The 20,394-nt window shown below is 37.7% G+C and overlaps 2 protein-coding genes across 3 annotated transcripts; one reads left to right on the forward strand and one right to left on the reverse strand.

Moving 5' to 3' along the window:
• Nucleotides 1-48: 48 nt before the first annotated feature.
• On the forward strand, nucleotides 49-17,068 carry UFSP2 (UFM1 specific peptidase 2). Its single transcript, XM_015249078.3, has 12 exons — nucleotides 49-130; nucleotides 2,738-2,816; nucleotides 5,473-5,656; nucleotides 5,738-5,804; nucleotides 7,997-8,154; nucleotides 8,771-8,963; nucleotides 10,258-10,404; nucleotides 13,030-13,194; nucleotides 13,390-13,514; nucleotides 14,918-14,994; nucleotides 15,824-15,948; nucleotides 16,898-17,068. Exons 1-12 carry the CDS (start codon nucleotides 128-130, stop codon nucleotides 16,982-16,984), a joined length of 1,410 nt encoding a protein of 469 aa, XP_015104564.1. The 5' UTR covers nucleotides 49-127; the 3' UTR covers nucleotides 16,985-17,068.
• Nucleotides 17,069-17,130: 62 nt separating this feature from the next.
• Nucleotides 17,131-19,884, reverse strand: ANKRD37 (ankyrin repeat domain 37). 2 transcript variants are annotated; one of them, XM_006197987.4, is made up of 5 exons: nucleotides 19,651-19,884; nucleotides 19,279-19,431; nucleotides 18,327-18,418; nucleotides 17,608-17,811; nucleotides 17,131-17,363 (listed from the first exon to the last, which is right to left on the reverse strand). In XM_006197987.4, coding segments are annotated over exons 1-5 (477 nt in total). In that variant the 5' UTR covers nucleotides 19,678-19,884; the 3' UTR covers nucleotides 17,131-17,362. The 2 variants fall into 2 exon arrangements, with proteins under 2 accessions (XP_006198049.1, XP_006198048.1); XM_006197986.4 differs by lacking the exon at nucleotides 17,131-17,363 and having other exon boundaries at nucleotides 17,604-17,811.
• Nucleotides 19,885-20,394: the final 510 nt, after the last annotated feature.

A 20,394-nucleotide genomic window follows, 5' to 3' on the forward strand; every position in this document is an offset into this window, starting at 1 on the left:
TATGCGGCAGGGCATGGTGGGATTGTAGTCGGCGTCCTCAAGCCCCGCCCCTCGGTGACGCCACTTCCGGGCCAGCCTCTTGAGCTGCGGGCGGACGTCGGCATTGCGTCAGCGCCGCGTCGCAGGCATGGTGAGTACCCCAGTTTGCCTCCCACCCCAGCGTTTCCCTTCAGGCTTCGGTAGCCGCCATGAGTACTGCTCCACAGCCCTTGAAAGAACTGGTTCTAACGCGGCCCACCGTGGCAGCTGAGAACTCCGTGGTCTGGGCGGCCTTCTCCTCGGCCTCTTCCCGGAGGGCCGGAGGGCCACTACCCTGCACAGTTTTTGCACCCTGGCCCTCCGCTCTGCCGCGTTTGGATACGCGCTCCCTGTAGCTTCTCCTTGTGTATGCATTTTGAAAATGAGAGATTATTAGACGGTTTTGAAGGTTTTGAAGAAGGACTGGAACTGGGAAAGATACGAGTAACTTTCCAAATACCCTTTACCCTTAGCTCCTGTGATGTCACTCTCCGCTAGTTTCCTTCGTAATTGCTTAGCTAGGTTCTCCAATCCATATCCTAAATGTGTTTAGCGCTTTTCTTTCCACCCTATACTTTCTCCAAAATTTGTATCTACAGCTTAGAAGTTTGTTCTGAGCGCCAGGTCCGCATATCTAACAGCTTATACCTCCACTTGGATAGCTCATATGTATCTCAGACGCAGTTAAGTTCAAAACTGACTCACTCTTCCCACCTCGCCTCATCTCTCACCTGCTCTTCCTACAGTGATTCCCGTCTCAGTTCATTGCGCCACCATCCACCCCACCCTTGTTCACGCCAAAAACTTGGATGTCATCCTTGACGTTTCCCTCTTCTCAACTCCTGAACATCTGTTCAGCAATCAAATCCTATGGATTCTACTTCTAAATGGCTGTCACTTGTCACTGTCTCTGCTATAACCATCCTTATCTTTGCCACCCTCAGATCTAATCATCTGCCGTGGTTTCTAAAATGATCTTTTAGGTAGGCTTTCAGCAGTCTGAGCCCTTGCCTGGAATGGGCTCTTCCACCGCCACCCCTGTCTTTCTTTTGGAATCGTTCACATGCTTACCAACTTACCCTCAGATCTAAGCTTAAGTGTTACTTCTTCAGAGAGGATCTCAATTCAGAAGTCTAGGGGGTTTCTAGTGCTTTCACATATGATCTGTTATGGAACTTTCACAACAACCCTGTGAAGTTGTATATTTTTCCAGCTTTACAGAAGAAAAAACACACTTGAGTGATAAAATTTTGCAAACTCATACAGTAACAGTTAAATTTGCTCTTGCTTGTCTTGTTAATTTTCATTATCATTAAACATTTTTTACTCAAATGAGTGAGTAGTATTTTGTATGGTACTATTGTTCTTTATTTCTTATTGATAGTAGCTATTTAAGTAGTTTCTTTTTTCTTTTCTTTTCTTTTTTTTTTTTTTTTACTATGAAGAACAACAGTATCGTAAGTGGACAGCAAGGAAGCTAAATTTGTCCTGAACTTTCTTGATTATTTCCTTAGTATAAATTCCAAGAAGTAGAATTAAGGCAAAGGGTATGGCCTTTCAACAGGTTACAAATTATGGAATAAATAAAAGCAGTCACCCTTTTAAAAATGTGATTTATAAATGAGAGAAACAGTAATGGTACCTACTTTGTAATGTTCTGAGGATCAGAATTAATACATGTTCAGCCATTTAACATAGTGCCTTTTACTTTTTAAGAGCTCAGTAAATGTTAGTCCTTATCCATTTATTTCAAAACAGGGTTCTTACTGTGTAGTACGGTTCTTCAACCTGTTTGGGATGTATTTTGAGATTCTAATGAAGTCTTTGACACCTCTTTCCGGACGTTCCTTTCCTCCTTTCCACCCCTCCCCCGCCAGCACAATGATACGTCTTTTGTTTTATGTCATCAACTACCTGAAACTCAGCATAGGGACCCAAACTAAGAACTGCTGATAGATTCCATTTTATAAGTGTTTTTTTTTTTCCCCCTTTGTAAGTTGCAAGCATTTTCCTGTGCCATTCAATATTCTTGTAAAGCATGATTATTTATGGTTCTATAATTCATAATTATTTAATCAACCTCCTCTGCTGACATTTAGGTTAACACCCTTATACCTGAAACTTTGTGTGTTTTGCAGACTTCCTTAGAGTAAATTTTTTAAATGCAGAATTACTAGGTCAAAAATGTGAATATAAGACTTCTGAATCCTATTGCCACATCACCCTGTGAAGAGTTCTAAGAGTTTATATTCCCCCATCAGTGATATATTAGTTTCCTCTCATTGTCTTGACTACCAGTTTGTTATCATAGTGTTCACTGTTCTTTATCATTGGTTTTTTTATGTCATTGTTAAACCCTATCATTGTTAGGATTATAATTTAGAAATATTGTCTTAGAGCTGTGGGCCTCACTGGCATGTGGGAGATTTTAAATATTCTTGTGCCTACATCCTCCTCATACCAATAATCAGAATCTCTGGGGGTGCAGCCCAGGTGTCAGTATTTTAAGCTCCTTGGGTGGTTTCAATGCGGAACAAAGGTAAAGAAGCCCTAATTCAGAATTTAGGGTATTTTGTTTTCCCTCCATAAGACAAGTAATTAACTCACGAAATAATTTGAAGAGTCAAGGTTAATTAATGCCTTAACCTAAATTCAGTTAGATTCTAACTTATATGAGGATGTTTGTTTTACAATGGAATTTTTATTTTATTTATCTTAGGTGATTTCAGAGACTATGGATATACTTTTCAGAATAAGAGGAGGCCTTGATCTAGCTTTTCAGCTAGCTACTGCTGATGGTAGGTCCACCATAAAACTTATTGATAACGAAATATACTGAGATTATCTCCATTTTGCAGATAGAACTGAGTGAAAGACAGGATGAATAAACTAAGATCACACAGTTAGTAAGTGATATAAATTGGGTTTAAATTTAGATGCTTTATTCCAGTACCACCCCTCACCCATTCATGTCTTCTGCACACATTAGAAAAAGGTGTCCCCTTTCTTAAGAAACTTTACTGCCTCTGGCAGAAAATTGTCACAATAAATATAAATATCCACAGTGAGCACAATGTAAACAAGGCACCCAGAATTGTACATTAAAGACTTGGAACTGTGTGTAATCCTGAGTCTCCAGAGCGCACTCTCTTGAATGTCTTGTTGTTTAGGAATGGTAGGCAAGCTCTAGGGAGAAAAATCAGCAGGGTTTGTTTAACCAGATTCTAGGATGTCTTCCTGTTTCTGATTGCCACCACTAATTGAGGTAAAGAATACCAGAGGAGGCAGATGAGGAGCTGTGTTGGAGGTGTGTTTCATTTGAGATGCCACAGTATGTCAGCTGCCCATTCCCAACAGGCATTTGGTAATTTGAGTCTGAAACTTAATGAGAATGGTCAGAATTAGAGATGGAGAACTTAATATCTCTTAAGGATGACAGTCAGCACCTTGATGATAAGTGAAATCACACATGAAAAGTATGATCAGTGGTGTCAGGAGCCCTACAGAGAAGTTCAGAGAGACAAGGAATAGAAAGTGTCAGAGTTCCTTGAAGGAGATCACCAGCTGGCTGTTGTTTCTGGCCCCGTGGAAAGAGGAAGGGAGAGAATGCAGAAAGTACTTCCTGACCTGTCCCTTCATACTAAAAGATACTCTCAATCTTAGTCCACATTCCAGTCCCCACTCCCAGAGCAATTAAAAGTAAGTCCCTAGGACAGAGACTCAGGCATCAGTAAACTTTTTAGGTGATTCTCTATTGTGCTATCAAGATGAGAATCATTTTACAAGGACTAAATCAAACTCATTTTTAAGCCCCTCTTGTTAGTAAAGTAGAGTTGTTCCCTAATATGTAGCTTGTGTGGATAAAGCCTTATATTCACAACTTAATATAAATTGAAGTTATAATTTGCTGTGAAGTTACTGCAAAGTATAATTGATTTATTAATCAACAGCTGTAATGATGTAATTTCATATGTAAACAAGGGCTGCAGATACTTTCTACCTAGTAAGCTACATATATGAGCTTGTCCCCTGACTTGATAGTATTCCTCCTCCTGTATCAAACCCTTTCAAATACTCAGTGTCAGGGAATTATTAATGAGGAAATATAGAGGAAAGAGGTACCTAAGTTTAAAGACATCACAATTTTTTTAGATTACTTTACCTCATGGTCCTTCAGGGATAAGGTAATCCAGGAATTATGTTTGTTTTTTGTAGTGCAGCTAAAAACCGTTAAATTTGCCTTTCTGAATGTATCAGGATGTCTTTAAATTTGTTTTGTGTAAGTAATCTTTTCTCTACCACCAATGTGTTTATTTATCAAGCTATCTATGTCATAGTTAAATATCTTAACCACAGGGTTACACAGGTTTAGGATTTAGGAGTATAAAGCTAGGACAAGTATATAAGTATTGTATTTTTCTTCAGATATATCTTCTTAAAAGTTTTGACTTTGGGTCCATGAAAATGTTTTACATATTCAAAAAAATCATGTCAAGAGAAAATACTAGAAAATAAAGTCAAACTAATATCAAGTTGATGACATACCACACAGAGAATAGAATTGGGACTTGAGAGCACACTACTTTGAACAGTCTTAGTGGGATGTAGTCCAAGGAAGAAAAGAACTACAAAGAAATTTAAATTTCATTCAACAGTTTTACTGCTATAAATATGGTATTTTGAAAGTAACGGGAATCCTCATGCATTGCTGGTGGGAATATAAAATAGTGCAGCTCCTTTAGAAAACAGTTTGGCAATTCCTCAAATAGTTAAACAGAGTCACCTTGTAGCTCTGCTTCTAGGTGATCACCTAACAGAAATGAAAACGTATATTGACACAATAATTCAGGCACAGGTGTTCATAGCATTACTCATGATAACCAAAAAACAGAAACAACCCAAATGTGTATCAGCTTATGAATGGATAAACAAAATGTGTTATATTCATACAGTGGAATGTTACTCAGCCACATAAAGTGGTGAAGTACTGATTCTTGCTATGGATGAATCCTGAAAATATTTTGCTGAGTGAAAGAAATGAGATACAAAAGGCCATATAATGTGTGATTCCATTTATATGAAATGTCCAGAAATAGGCAGACCTATAGAGACCAAAAGGAGGTTAGTGATTGCCATGGGTGAGTGTAGAGAAGTGGGGAATGACCCCTGATAAGTCCTGGGTTTCTTTTGGGGTGATGAAGTATTCTAGGATTAGATAGTGAAGATTGTAAAAAGCAACTAAATTGTACACATTAAAAGAATGAACTTTATGATCTGTGAATTTTATCTCAGTTTTTAAAAAGTGGCAAAAAATTTTTTCATAATTATGGAACCTGGGGAATGGATATTTGGAAATAAGTTTTACTGTGCTCTACTTCTGTGTGTTTGGAAGAATTAATGTTAAAAAGTTAAAATTTTTTCTTATTAACTTCTATTAATATTCTTTTAACTTAGAAATTTTTGTCAAGAAAGCACTAAAACATGTGTTGAGTGACCTGTCAACCAAGCTTTCTTCAAATGCGCTTGTGTTCAGAATTGGCCACAGCTCAGTGTATATATGGCCTAACAGTGACATGAACACCATTCCAGGAGAACTGACTGATAGTTCTGCTTGTAAGAACATAATGCGATTTATTCAGTGAGTATGCTTGAAGACTGCTAGAATTGTTTTCACAGCATCATTTCATATTGTAAACATCTTTGTGTATTAAAAATTTAGATTTGAACAGGAAGAAGATACAAAACGAAAATTCATGAAGAAGAAAGACAAAAAGTTGTCAGACACGGTAAGCAAATCACTCGTCTTCTTGGCAGTAAAAATTTAAATCCTTAAATTTGGAGTCAAGTGAGATCTTAGAAATTACTTAACCCAACTCTCTTATTTTTTTATAGATCAGATTATTCAGATCTACAAAGATTAAATGACTTGCCAGAGGTTCTATCTCTGTTTCACATATCTAAACACTTTTCCCATGATAATACATATCTTAAATGGGTTTTTTAGATGCTTTCTTTGTTCCCACAAAAATAAAACAGTTTGAGTACGTTTACAAATTATGTAAAGATTAAAAGGAATCATACTGAAACATGACAGTGACACATTATGCTATATAAGACAGTAAATAATAAATGATTTACCTTTCTTCCCACTGTTTTGGTTCTGTTGATTTTTGAACCAATGCTGTTGAATATCTGCTATGTGCCACAAACTTTGCCAGACATCAGAGATATAAAATGGAGCTACTACTTCAAGGCAGGAAGTTGTACACAGTTAATATGACTGTCGTGTTTTTCCAGACTGATAGGTAAAATAGGGTGGACATAAAGTTGGACATGTGGGCAGGGACCACTCAGGAGAATCCGAGCTAAACCAGTAGCTGTGGTCCTAGAGAGGAGGGAATGGATGCAAGAGAAATTTGGGCGGTAAAATGGATTGTACTTGGAAGTTAATTGGATGTGGGATGACCAGCTTCTTGCTTGGGTAAAGATGGAAGATGAGGAAGACATGAGGTCAGTTTTGGTCATGTTACGTTTGAGACACCAGTGAGGTGTCCCCATGAAATGTTAGATTTATAAATGTGGAGTGTACAAAGAAACTGTGGGCCGTAAATAAGGATTTGAGAATTACCGGTAGTTGGAACGTGACATTTTGAGGGGCACAGGTCGGTTATTTTGTAGACTGTTCCTCAGCTTGGGTTAGGGTTTGTTTTAGGCTTCCTCATGACAGATTGAGGTTGTCAATTGTTGATAGGAATTCCACAGACCTGTCCTCCTCAGCACATCGTAGGAAGGAGGCATGTGCTGTTTGTTCTGATATTGGTTGGTGGTACTTTGGTCACTTAGTGTGGTATCCCCCAGTTCTCTCCACTGTGAGGTGCTACTTTTTCCCTTTATAATTAATAAGTATCTTGTGGGCAGATACTTTGAGTGTATGTATGTATCTTATTTCTTACCAAATTTTTACCTACCACCCCTAGCATCGATAGATAATTTTTGCCAGAAACTACCATTAATCTGATGGTTGCAAAGTGATGATTTTTCTAAGTCTGTTGTTCCCTTATACGTTTATTACGTGACATTATACTGTGAGGAAGAGCTTTTCCTCTTCCCCATTTATTATCTGCGTGGAAGCATGGATTCTTACAATGAGTTATAATCTGTTACTATCATTGTTTTGATGTTCACGTTTCCTAAAATTTGGCCAGTAGAAACTTCAGGCTGGCTCCAGTGTCCTCTTGGCACTGTTTTTGAGTACTTCCTTCTTCCTTCCACAAGGTGTTCCAGGCTTATCATGTACTTTCCCTGTTCCAGCTCAGGAATCAGCCATTTCTCCAAGGAGCACACACATGTGTACATACATACTACACATGTGTAACACACACAGATATAACACTTGCATCCTTATTTATCTGTGTAAATCATATTTATAACTCCATTGCTGTTTCAGCATCACACAGTTCCTTGCCTTTTCCCAGGGAGAAACCTGGCTTCCAGTACTCTTAATATTTTGCTAAATTTGTTTAATATACCAAAAGTATCTTTAGAAATATTTTTCCATACCACTGTCAAAATCAAACCTACTAATAGAGTTCAGTATTTGTTTATAGTTCTTTATGTCTTCAGACCAGGGGTATACAGTCAGTGGACCTTTTTTAAGTTCCTTCAGTGTGTGATTATTTTATCCTGTTCATTTGATTTTCTTTTTAAGTCTTTACAAAAGTATAGAGAATAGTGTAATGAACACTGATTATCCTATCCCAACTTTAATGGTTATAAATACTTCATCAGTCTTCACTCCTCACTCACTCTACACCTCTCCTCAGATAATTTTGAAGCTGAGAAAAACTTTTCTTTAAGATAAGGTTTGTGCTTTTAAACAGTTTACCATAATATAGCTTATATGGTCTTTACAGAGTCCTTTTACTTACCTTTTATATTATTGTTCAGTGTGCTGTAAATGAACTGTTTGTCTTTACAGCATCAGATAGTAAATATAGATCTTATGCTGGAAATGTCAACCCCCCTGGCAGCCGTAACGCCCATCATTGAAAGAGAAAGCGGAGGGCACCACTATGTTAATATGACTTTACCAGTCGATGTGGTTGTGTCTGTTGCTCCAGAAGAAACATGGGGAAAGTAAGCATTTTATAATACTACTGCCACATTTAAATAAGGACCCTCCCCCGAAGTAATCGGAGCCCATTTTTAAGTATCATATAGGCAAACCAGGGTTGCTGGTGATGTTTTTACTATGAGTTACTCCTTGTTTATTTTTAAACTAAAAACTATCCAGTAATTATGTGTTTATTGGAGGAAGTAGAGTAATATGCAAAACCTGTAAGGTTTTCCCTTTATCTACACAAAGAAAATTTATAGTTTATTTAACATTTAACTTTGCATTATTTAGAACTTCCTTTAATAAACCTGGTCCAGTTAAGGGGATTTTTTTTGTTTTTATTTTTTGGGGGAGTTTTTTTGTTTTTGACTTTTTTTAATTTTTTTTTTTTTGAGGTGGGAAGTAATTAGGTTTATTTATTTATTCACTTAATGGAGGTGCTGGAGACTGAACCCAGAACCTCGTGCATGCTAAGCATACACTCTAGCAATTGGGCTGTACCCTCCCCACAAGGGGTTTTTTTGGGTTTTTTGCTTATTTGTTTTTTAGTATATTAGGGATATATTCACTCAATGCTTTCATGTATCATAACCACTGTAACTTTTGCTAATGCACTTGTATATTTTTCCCCTACAGGGTTCGTAAACTTCTAGTTGATGCAATTCATAATCAACTAACTGATCTGGAAAAATGCATTTTGAAACACATGAAAGGAACATCTATTGTGGTCCCTGAACCATTGCACTTTTTATTACCAGGGGGAAAGAATCTTGTAACAATTTCATATCCATCAGGAATTCCAGATGGTCAGCTGCAGGCCTATAGAAAGGTGAAACCAGTTCATTTATTCTTAGAAAAAATATGGCTATAGTTCATATTGTATTCAATTATATGTTTCTAATAAATGGAAATTATTTCATGATTTAATTTTAAAATGTGGACACAGACTGTTTTACATCTTATTTAATTTCTGTTCTCATGTAACTTTTTAAAGTATTATTGATGAAAAAATATGCTAAACCATATGTAACAATTTCATATGTTTAGTATAGCTCATATGTTATTTTTCTGTAATGAAATTTGGACATGAAAAGATGCTTACTTGCCTAGAGCAGCTGATGAGTATAATGTAATAAATTCCTTTTTCCTTCCATTACTTGCGGATTTGTGAAAGAGACAAGATTACAGTTAGAGCAGGGAAATTAGGATTTATGCTGATTCTAATTAGGATTTGTAGCAATAGTCTATCTTCTACCTCCCAGGATTATTTGGGTTTTATTAGAGGCTTTTTAAAGAAAACATGATCAGCATTTAAAGAAATGAGATTTACTGGCAAAATAACTGGTTTTGGAGTACGTATTTTTGATGTGTGGCCTTGCATGGCACCCATCAAATTATACCTTGGGAACATCTTCCCAGTCTCTGTCCCTGAAAAGAGGTGTAACACTGTACCTCTCTCTAAGTGCTAGATTAATTGATTTCCAGGGGCAGCAGTTACACAAACTGATGATCCTATTCAAATTGCTAGAATAGATAGAAGATACCAAAAAAAAGTCAGACTTTTCAAGGTGTCTGTTACATATTTGTATACATTCAGGAATATATTGCCTTTTAAACATGTATGTGTATTTTTATTTTGATGTCATATTAATTGGTTTCATACCACCAATTTCTACTCTAATTCAATCAGTACGCCTTATATTTGTCAAGTATTCTAAGCATGATTTTTTTAAATACTTTGATATAATTGTATCTTTGTTAATTATAATTGACTCATTTCCAAGTCTGTTTCAAAACCAGTCTTTAGCCTGGATGTGTTTTAACAGACTGGGTTATAAAAAATAATTTTGAAACATCTCAGTTCCGTCACTCTAACAAATTATTTTTCACTTTTCTATATTCCCTTCCACTTTCTATCCATATACATAAACAAAAATAAATCTTTTTTAGTTTTAGTTTGAATCTCACCCTCTTTCACCTTAGTTAAATCGTGTTTGATGACTTTTGTAATTAATATATAGTAAATTTTCTCTGTTTCATATCTTTAGTTTGAGTTTATTTACTGACTAGGAATCTATGTCATTTAACTTCTTTTCTCTCCTGTTGATTTTGATTTCATTCAGGAGTTGCATGATCTCTTCAGTCTGCCTCATGACAGACCTTATTTCAAAAGGGCTAATGCTTACCACTTTCCAGATGAACCATACAAAGATGGCTACATTAGAAATCCGCATGCTTACCTTAATCCACCTAACGTAGAGACTGGTATGGTGAGTTTAATAATTACATATGGGAGTCAGTTAATCGTTACTGTCATTAGTTGTTTTTTGCTTGTACTGTCATTAGTTGTTTTTGTTTTTGATTCATAATGTGTGTCATCCCTAGAACATAATTTCCCACTCGTTTCTTTTAATGATTGTGCATAAAAGAGCAGTAATTCACAGTGGTCTAAAAAGGTTGGGAATAGATCAGATATAGCACATTTCTCTTACTAAAATTCTGTTCCTTAATTTCTTTAAAGGCTTATCCCATTTTGCTTTTATTCTGAAGCTGAGAAATCATGCTAACTAGAGGCCTGTTTCTACCCCGCTGACACTGTAGGCGAAAGCTAGTAAAGTCCTGTGTTTCCTGTACCACATGTAGCTAGTTGTAGGGGGTAGATCTTTTCACCAAAGGTAGCTCAGAAAAGAAGTGGGAGGGAAGGGTTCCCTTTAGGATGCATGTAGGCCAGTAGGAGAGGGTCTCATGAGTAACCAGGAATAGGAATTGTACAGCTGCGCTTCTTAGCACAAAGCAGCCCTGTGACTGGCAGCTGCCTCAGACTCAAGGCTTACGTTGACTCCTGAAGTACTTCTCAGTTTTCTGTGTGTGTGCTTTTGATCCTGACTGGCCTGTTCCTTCCCTTTGTCTTTTCTCAGTCTCATCTTCTGTTTCCTCGTTGTTTCAGCTTGGTGTAACCTTTCCTGCTTTCCCTCTTGCTGCTCCTTGGATGCGTGTTTCAGCTTCATTCCTTTCGCTTGCTGCCTGATTTCCCCTTGTACCTCTCAATTCAAATTCCCAAAAGAGAAAACTTGATTGGCGCATCTTGTCATGGCATTTATTCAGTACCTGCTGAGACTCCAGGTGCTTTGTAAGGAAATCTTAAGAATTAAAAATGAATGTATGATACAGCATCGACCCTAGGGCAGTTAGGGGCCCACTTCCGGTTCTGGCCAGCAGTGTGCGCTTGGGGCGGCAGCTGCACCTGCAAGAGCTCTGGGCAGACCAGCTTCCCACAGAAGGGCCCTGACTGAGGACTCACCGTTACTCGTATGCAGGTGAGTCCTTAGTCCACAGTTGAGTGATCTTAAATGATTTCACTTACTTTGCTTATATGGGAGGAAATCTTGAGAGACTATTCCTGTTTGAAAGTCTTGTTCTGTTACAGTCACAGAGTCAGAATAGGAAATAGAAAACTTAGAGTTTCTGACAAACAACATAACTCTAGATGGTTTTTTAGTAGATTATTACGTAACTCTTCTCTCAGATTATATTTGAAACTCTTCTAGGGTAGATATTATATCATAGATTCATTTTTAATTCCTAATAATTCTTTTATAAGCACCTGGACACTCAGAAGGTACTGAATAAGTGCTGATTGATTTTGGACAATGAAATGGGTTCATGATCTGTATGACAAAAATACAGGAAGCATTTATATTTTCTTAATATTTGTTGTATGACATTTAATACATACATGTAACATACATGTAAATTATAAAGCATAGTAAAGAAATGAAATACTGCAGAGCTCCCTACCCAATTTAAGAACTAGAGTATGACCAGTCTGACTGCGTGCTCCTTGCTTATCCTTCCTCTGCCTCCCCACACCCCAGGAGGAACTATTACACTGAGTTTTGTGTTCATCATTCACTTCCTTTTTTTTTTTTTAATGGTTTCGCCATATATGTATATATTCTCTAAACAGTTTAGCTTTTAGTTTTACTTGCTTTTGAGTTTTACAGAAATGGTGTCATTCTGTGTATACTCTTCTACAACTTGCTTTTTCACTCAATATTATGTATCTAAGATTTATCCATGGTATTGTGGCTAACTGTAGTTCAGTTATCTTTACTGCTGAATAATATACATTTGTATGATTTTTCCCCCAGGTTTTTTGCTATTTAGACAACCCTGCTGTGAACATTACTGTATATGTCTCTTGTTACACATGTGCAACAACGTCAACATTTTGCTGTATTTGCTTCATTTCTCCTTTTTTAGTTGTTGTATGCTTGGTGGGGGGCGGTAATTAGGTTTCTATTTATTTTAATGGAGGTGCTGGGGATTGAACCCAGGACCTCGTGCATGATAAACATACACTCTACCACTGAACTATACCCTCCTCCCCAAGCTATACCCTCCCCCCATTTCTCCTTCATTTTTGTCCCTTGAGTGTTTTCAAAGAAAATTATTAAAGACATCATGCTATTTACTCTTAATTCCTTTACTACAAATCTCCAAACAATATTAGGTTTGCATTCATGAGATAAACCTAGTTTGGTTATGATTCATTATTATTTTTTATTCTCTGCTGGATTAAGTTTGTTAGTATTTTGTTTAGTTTTTGCATCTATGTTCATGAATGGTATTGTCTTATAATTTTCTTTTCTCATATTGTCACTTTTGTATCAGTGATATACTGGCTCACTGAAAGAGTCAAGGAGTGTTAACTCTTTTTTAAAAAATTTTTATAAGGAGCCAAAGTCACAGTCTAGCTATGAGAACAGTAGACATGACTCAGGTATTTTTTATATATATAATGTAATTATATATATAGATGTATCTTATGTATATATCTTAAATATACATCTATCTTAAGTGGATATTTTACTCTGTTTCTTCTTTTTATATAGATGCACGTGGTCCAGGGCACATATGCTTACCACCATTACATGCAGGATCGGATCGATGACAGTGGCTGGGGCTGCGCTTATCGCTCTCTGCAGACCATCTGCTCCTGGTTCAGACACCAGGGATACACAGAGAGATCCATTCCAACACACAGAGAAATTCAGCAGGTACGGAACATGCCATTTTGAATTATAATCAGTTGTACATTTTATTAGCCCTTAATGTACCATATAATGATTATTCGTACTACCGCATGGTACAGACTTACTTCTGCTTTGAAGAAAAACAATATACTGCCCTGAACATAATTTTTAATAGCTGTCTTGTGTATGGATTTTTTTTGTATCTTTAAATACACAAAGGCGCTAGTTGATGCTGGGGACAAGCCAGCGGCATTTGTCGGATCTCGGCAGTGGATTGGCTCCATTGAGGTGCAGCTGGTACTGAACCAGCTTATCGGTGTAACTTCAAAAATACTGTTTGTCAGGTAAGGACACTTCCAGAAATTTGAGAAATCATTTCAAAGTGGATTTGTCATTTTCATTAAAAGAAAAATTGCATCTTTTCCCCACGTTTGTTTTCACTCTTTTCTCTTCTTCCGCCTTGCCTCGTTGCTTTATAACCCTCATTTTTCTAACCCTAATTTTTTGGGGGGTTATTTTTAAGAAGGTGTTTGGGTTTATGAGTAAACTTTGTGATATCTGCTTGTCTGGCCTAGATGCAGTTGTGGTCTAGAAGAGGAAAACGTAGAAATATGTCAACTTTGACTAGAGTTACAGGAAGTCTAGTTTTTAATGCTTAAATCATTAGAGTCTTGAAAGGAAGAAATCAAATGTTGATCTGTGACTGACCTTTTTGTTTATCTCCTGCTCTTTTTCTTACTAACATTTTTAATAAACTAATAATGTGTCCAAATAACACATTCATTTTATCTTTTCCAATATATTTTAATTATAATTCTAATAAACTATGAGCAGATATTAAATAAGGTTGATTTCTGTGACCATCACTAGCTTTCCTTATTTATGAGCTTGTTTTAAGTCCATTTTCTGTCACAACCTTGATAACCATAGTGTCACTGTCCCTATTGTCTTAAGTGCTTTAATACATCTGATTTCACAATTGCAATTTGGATTGGCTGTGGAAGTCAGCACTAACAAGTGATAAATTAAGTAGTGATTAAAAAGTGAAAGTTTGGGCCCATTAAAACAGTATTTATACACTACTTACAAAGCAAGGGCTAAGGGTTAGCACCACCTGTCACCTCCATTCTAAAAAAAAAATCTTCCTTCATCTGGTCATCTTTCTCTTCTCAAAACGAAAAATTGGATGACATTGAAATATTTCCTAAAAATATGTTTTACTTGAAAACATTTTGCAGTTTTCACATTGGCTGCACAGACATAGTTTGCTTTAGTCCTGAAATCTGTCATGTAGGAGATTTTTGGTCCAGGTACTATTGGTCTCAGTTTAAAGATGAGGAAATACAGACTCAGAGTCTGACAGCGAGAAGACAAGGACCTAGCACTTACAAGTCATTCTTCTGAATTTAAGTCCACCCATAAGAGCCCCTGGGCATCAGAGTGACCAGGGTGACCACTTTCAATCTCATGTTAAAAATCCAGGACCTTCTTTATGCAGTTCCTTCTTTCCTAGCACATTTAGAAGAATCAAGACATTCTTTCCTAGCACATTTAGTGGCCTTAAATATTTAGAGACGTTGTATTGCTTTCAATTGCTTACTCAGTTCCCTACCACTTAATTTTATTTAAATTTATAGTGTTTTTTTAATAACCAAAAAAGAAACCAAAAAGATAGAAAACATCAGCTCTCAAGCTCATTATTTGACCTTAGACATAGTTCATCTGACAGAAAATGGTTTCCTTTTAGCCAAGGTTCTGAAATGGCCTGTCAGGGACGGGAACTGGCTAATCATTTCCAGAGTGAAGGAACTCCAGTAATGATCGGTAAGGTGTTTTGGACATCTTGGGTTCTTTTGATTATCATTAACTTAAATATTTAATGGCACATAAAATCATGCATTTTTAAACACTTTAAAATTAGCTTTTACACCATACCTGCAGACCTCTGGGTATTTATTTTAAATTTTCCAAGGTGGCTGGAAAGTTACAAAAGTAAAGGCTAAGAAGGAAAGTGATAACTGTGTTCAGATACTTAAAGAGTTGAGAGCAGAGTGGAAAAGAAGCAGAAGTGATGGTTGTCACTGACTTGGCTGGCTGCGTGGTGTTGCGTACGTTGTTTAACCTCTGGGCTTTATTTGTAAAGTAAAAGGATTGGACTAGCTGAAGAGTCAAGGTTCCAAGAGGAATAGGAGTTCCCCTGGGGTGACAGAAGGCAGACTAAGACTGGTGTATAAGAAATGCAGGTAGACAGATTTCAGCAGAATATCAGAAAGTACTGATTGAGCAGGTGGGCTGCACCTTTGGAGGTACTCACAGCAGAGGCAGCATTGCCCACAGTGGTGCCTGTTACTCTGTTGGAAGGAGTTAGACCCTCTGTGGCCTTTTTTTTTTTTTTTTTTTTTTTTTTACAGTTTAGGTAATTTTATGAATATAGCAGTGGAATATAAACCTTACATAATTATAGATATGATTGTATCTTTTCTATCTTAAAGATGCAATTTTATATTTCAGAGTATATTTGACATTGTATATGGCCTTTTACAGTGTAAGCTAGTTTTTAATGCTCTGATAGGCAAAATAATCTTCTAAAATTGGAATTGAATGGGAAGTTGAGATTAATATGTGCCTTTTCATGTCATATTTCCTCCTACAGGGGGAGGAGTTTTGGCCCACACAATACTAGGAGTTGCATGGAATGAGATTACAGGGCAGATAAAATTTCTGATTTTAGATCCGCATTATACAGGTGCTGAAGATCTCCAAGTTATTTTGGAAAAGGTAAGTATTCGTTTAACACAAATTTAGTTACAAAGCACAGAACCCAGAACCAAAGGATAGCAAACTGGCAACTAATGGAAAGATGGATTATAAACTGAGGGCAGTGATCCTCACTGTAAGGAGGTATTCTAAGGGTATGATGAGTGACTCTCTCTCTAGATAGGAAGAAAGAACTAAAGTAAACTGTGAGAGACAAAATTTAGGTTAGATTTATAAAGGCTTTCTCAGTCATTAAACTCAATAATGGAACACAAAATTCATAAATGTATTTTTTGGACTTTTTTACAGCTTTGCATTAAAAAAATATAGTAAGGTCTAGCAATGCTTTGAAATAGAGTGGAATATATAACCTTTATAATTTTAGAATTAAACCAGAAATTAGCTAAGCAGTGTGCTGGACATTGTGAAGGCTTGACCACTTTTAATTTATTTACATATAACTTAATTTCATTCTATAAAGGATTTGAATTTGAGACAGATTTATTAAGAGTCTTTGTTGATGTTTAAACTACTAGTTAAAGGAGGTAGTTAAGTTAATTTACAGGCAACTAATTCTCACATATGGTAGCTTCAGTACTAAATCATTAGTAGTCTTGTATGGACAGATGCCAGTTAAACTTCACCTGCCATCATCGGCCAGAATTGTAAAACTATACATCTTAGAACCGATAAAATGTGATAGTAACAGTATGATAATGAAGCTTTTCTCTTTTGTATGATTTCTATGATTAAGTACTATAGAATTTTAAAACATTTAATTATATCTTACGTGGACCCAAATAAGCTATTTTTCTATGCTTTATAGGAATTCAGATCTTTGAATTTATATAAGTATTTAGAGTCTTATTCCAAGATTCTGCTGACAGAGCAGGATTGTAAAATGTTACAATTTCAGTTATGTAGTCCTATAATTTTGTAAAAGATTTTTCTCTCCCTTCTCCCAAACTAGGGCTGGTGTGGATGGAAGGGCCCAGACTTTTGGAACAAGGATGCTTACTATAACTTATGTCTTCCCCAGCGACCAAATATTATTTAAAATATCTTGGACTCAAAAGACTGCAGTAAAGTTACATAATCAATTTGTTGACAAAGAATAAATTTAATTTCAAATTAAAACCTGGGTATAGTTTGATGGTTTCTATGTTTTTTCCAAAGGTTGTAAATTTTGCATAAAGAAAAGAATTTATTCTTGAGACATTCCTTTAATAAATTAAAAGACAAAGCACGCACAACCAAAACATTATAAGCATGTATATACATGTATTCTTCAACGTTATCTTCGCTTAGAAGAAAGTTTTCTCCTTCTTAGAAGGAGTTTGACACACTGACAAGCCAAAACCCATAGGTTGTAGCTGAGCAGCAGATCCGCATGAAGTGAAAACCTTCTTCACACCTCTTCATAACCAATACGACATCTGTTGTTAAAAAATATACTAACATTAAAAACTTTTTTAAAAAGGTTTCCTCCCCAACCTTCCACTATGCAGGACAGATTTTGGTCTCTAGAATCTAGTAGTAGTAACTGCAACCAATATGAAATTGTGTTAATGAGAATGAAGATACACTAGAAATAAGACTGCCAATATTTAAATGAAATGATGAATCCTGTGCTGATTAAGAGATCCTTGAGGGAGCAAGAAGAAATTACGAGTTACTTACCAACACTTCCTTTTCCCATTTGTATTTTCTTCACTCCCAAAACTTCGTTTCTGTCTGAGCACTGGAACACAATGATCTTTATTGGACTGTTCACTTGATTTTATTGTCTGCATGCCTTTAATTGTTGTAAGAAACTTGGCACATTCTGGAAATCCACATGACCAAGCAAGATCTTCAGCTGTTTGCCCATTCTTATTACATAAACTGAATTTAAGACAAAAAATGAGTTAAGTAACAGTTGACAATTGCTTAGCCTTTTTTTGTATCTTCCTAAAAAAGGCACTTTGGGCTCATACAAATGTTGGTTGCAGAACAGAAGAGGTAAAGGGAGAATAGAGGAATTCCATTTTTGCTCATTATTATATCCTCAATGACTAGCACAGAGTGGGCATCTTTAGAATGAATGAACCAGTATTCTGTGTTCAATACATTAAATAGCTACGGAAAGGAAATCAATAAGAACTTCTATAGAATGCATTTGCTAAATCAAAACTAAGATGTAACACTGCTGTAATATATGAACAGAATTGCACTTAATCGCTTAGGATCCATTTTTTATTTACTTGAGTAGTATCAGATATTATTAACAGCTTAAGTTAACATTCAAATAACACTATCAATTAGGCATCATTTTTAAAAGCACATGTAATTAAGCTGCAGGAGTCTGGTTAGTTTAAACCAAGAAAGTACAAATTTGAAGCCAGTAATTTCATACTTACTCAATTTGGGCGTCACTGGCTACAAGCAGGCTGAGGCATTCCATGCTTCCAACTTTTGCTGCCTTGTGTAGTGGAGCTTCTCCAAAAACATCCTTACAGATAAGACGGCACATTTTAGTCTCTACCCAAAATACTTTCTTTTGAAAGTTGGTAGGTGAAGTCTATTGCTTGAGAAAGCTATTTGAGAAAGACAAAACTGCAGTGTACTGGACTGAATTTTTTAATTTTTTAAATAAAGTTCACTTGGTACCCTATTAAATACAAAGTTGTCATTAATGAAAACGTGCAGCCACAGCTACATACGTTGTTTTAAGTAAATAAAAGCAAAATAGAATTCTACAGAAGTTAAAAAAAAAACTTTTAAAATTAACCATACTTTTAATATTCAATGGAAGGTGCAAACTACCCTAAGAAAGCTCTGTATGAAATTATATTGGTTGTCAGCATGCCTCACGTAGTATTTCAGCTGCTATCCTGAGACTTTTAATTTGGTAATGGAGCAACTGTTACTTTGGCAATGAGCTGCAGACCTTGGAAACGCTGTCCAATGTAGTAGCCGGCAGTCATACATATGGCTAATGAGCACCTGAAATGTGGCTAGTCTAAACTAAAATGTGCTGTAAGTGTAAAATACACACCCGATTGAGAACACACATCAAAAGAAAATGTAAAGTACCTATCAGTAACTGTTACACTGATTACATATTGAAATGACAATATTTTGGATTAATTGGGTTAAGTTACTGAAACTAATTTCATGTTTTGCTTTAGTTCATTAATGTGTCTACTAGAAGTTTTTAAGTTAACAAACGTTCTCAAATTTCTGTTGGACATCGTTGCGACAGTCATGTTTGTAACAGCTGAGAGGACTGGATATCTTGGCGTCTACGAAATGTTTGTGCGGATCTAGGGTGGAAGGGAGGGTTGCACACAGCAACAGTTACCTAGTTACCTGTTGATTGAGGTCAGCTCCCGCCTGCAGCTGCCAGAGAAGAAAGCAAGCAAGGCCGCCACCTGCGGCCAAGTGGACAGGCGACTGCTCGCAGGGATCTGGGGGTGCGTTGACGGAGGCCCCGGTCTCCAGCAGATGCTTCAGACTATCCACCTGCGAGAAAAGAACAGCTCCAGCACCCCTCTCACCTTTGTCCAGGCTCATGCCCTCCCAGGGTTTAAAATCTTCACCCCACTCTAAAAACCTTACAGCTCCGAAGAGGCTTGACTCGGCAGCGCCCAGTGGTCAGTCCACCATCACCCTAGCTGGCTCTCCGACCCCACAGACATCCGGAAGTTTAAGCCTGCAGGACAAAAGTGTCCCGAGTCTCACCTCTGGGTTGCAATCGAGCAACAGCATTTCCCGCCTGAAGTAGAGAACAGGAGTCCTTGGAAGGAGAGCAGAGCGGTTGGGCACTCGCTGCAGACCGGCAGGAAAAAGCGCGCAGGCCGCCCAAGAGCAGAATTTTAAAGATCGCCAGGGCAAGCGGGCCAGTCCCTCCCCGCCGCGCCCCAGCTCTGGCTGAGCTCCAGCAGCCCAACCCTTGGCTGCCGGGCCTTTCCCCGCCCAGCGGCCGCCGCACGTACGCAAACACTAGCACGTGCAACCGGGAACCAAAGAGGCCGGCGGGGAGCGAGGAGGAGGAGACAGCGCGGGCCCGCCAGCTGATTGGCCAGAGGGGGGGCGTGCCTGGTCCGCCCACCTCGGGGCGGGGCCCTGGGCGACCCCACGGAGTCCCAGTGGGCGTGCGCCGGGAAGGAAGGGCGTCGGGGCGGCTGGGATTTTGAGGCCGCCATGGTGCGCGCCGAGTTCGGCACGTCTCACTCTGGTGCTCAGCCCTTTAGTCCCTTTGGGGAAGCAGGAGTCACTGGCGGAGGTTTTGGTTTCTGCTGGCACGCACGTAACCAGGAAGCCAGGGAGCTACGAGGAGCTCGGTGGCAACACCACCTTAGGAAGCTGCTACGCGTGGTTAACCCAGCCTCCGGGCCTTGAGGAATGAAAAGTTCCTTCTGCCTCACGTCGCCCCAGGCTTGCCTCTGTCGCCAGGCCCTGGGCATTTAGGGAGAAAAGGGAGCT

Source organism: Vicugna pacos, chromosome 26 (genome assembly GCF_048564905.1).
Source record: "Vicugna pacos chromosome 26, VicPac4, whole genome shotgun sequence".
In the NCBI taxonomy this organism is placed as follows: Eukaryota; Metazoa; Chordata; class Mammalia; order Artiodactyla; family Camelidae; genus Vicugna; species Vicugna pacos.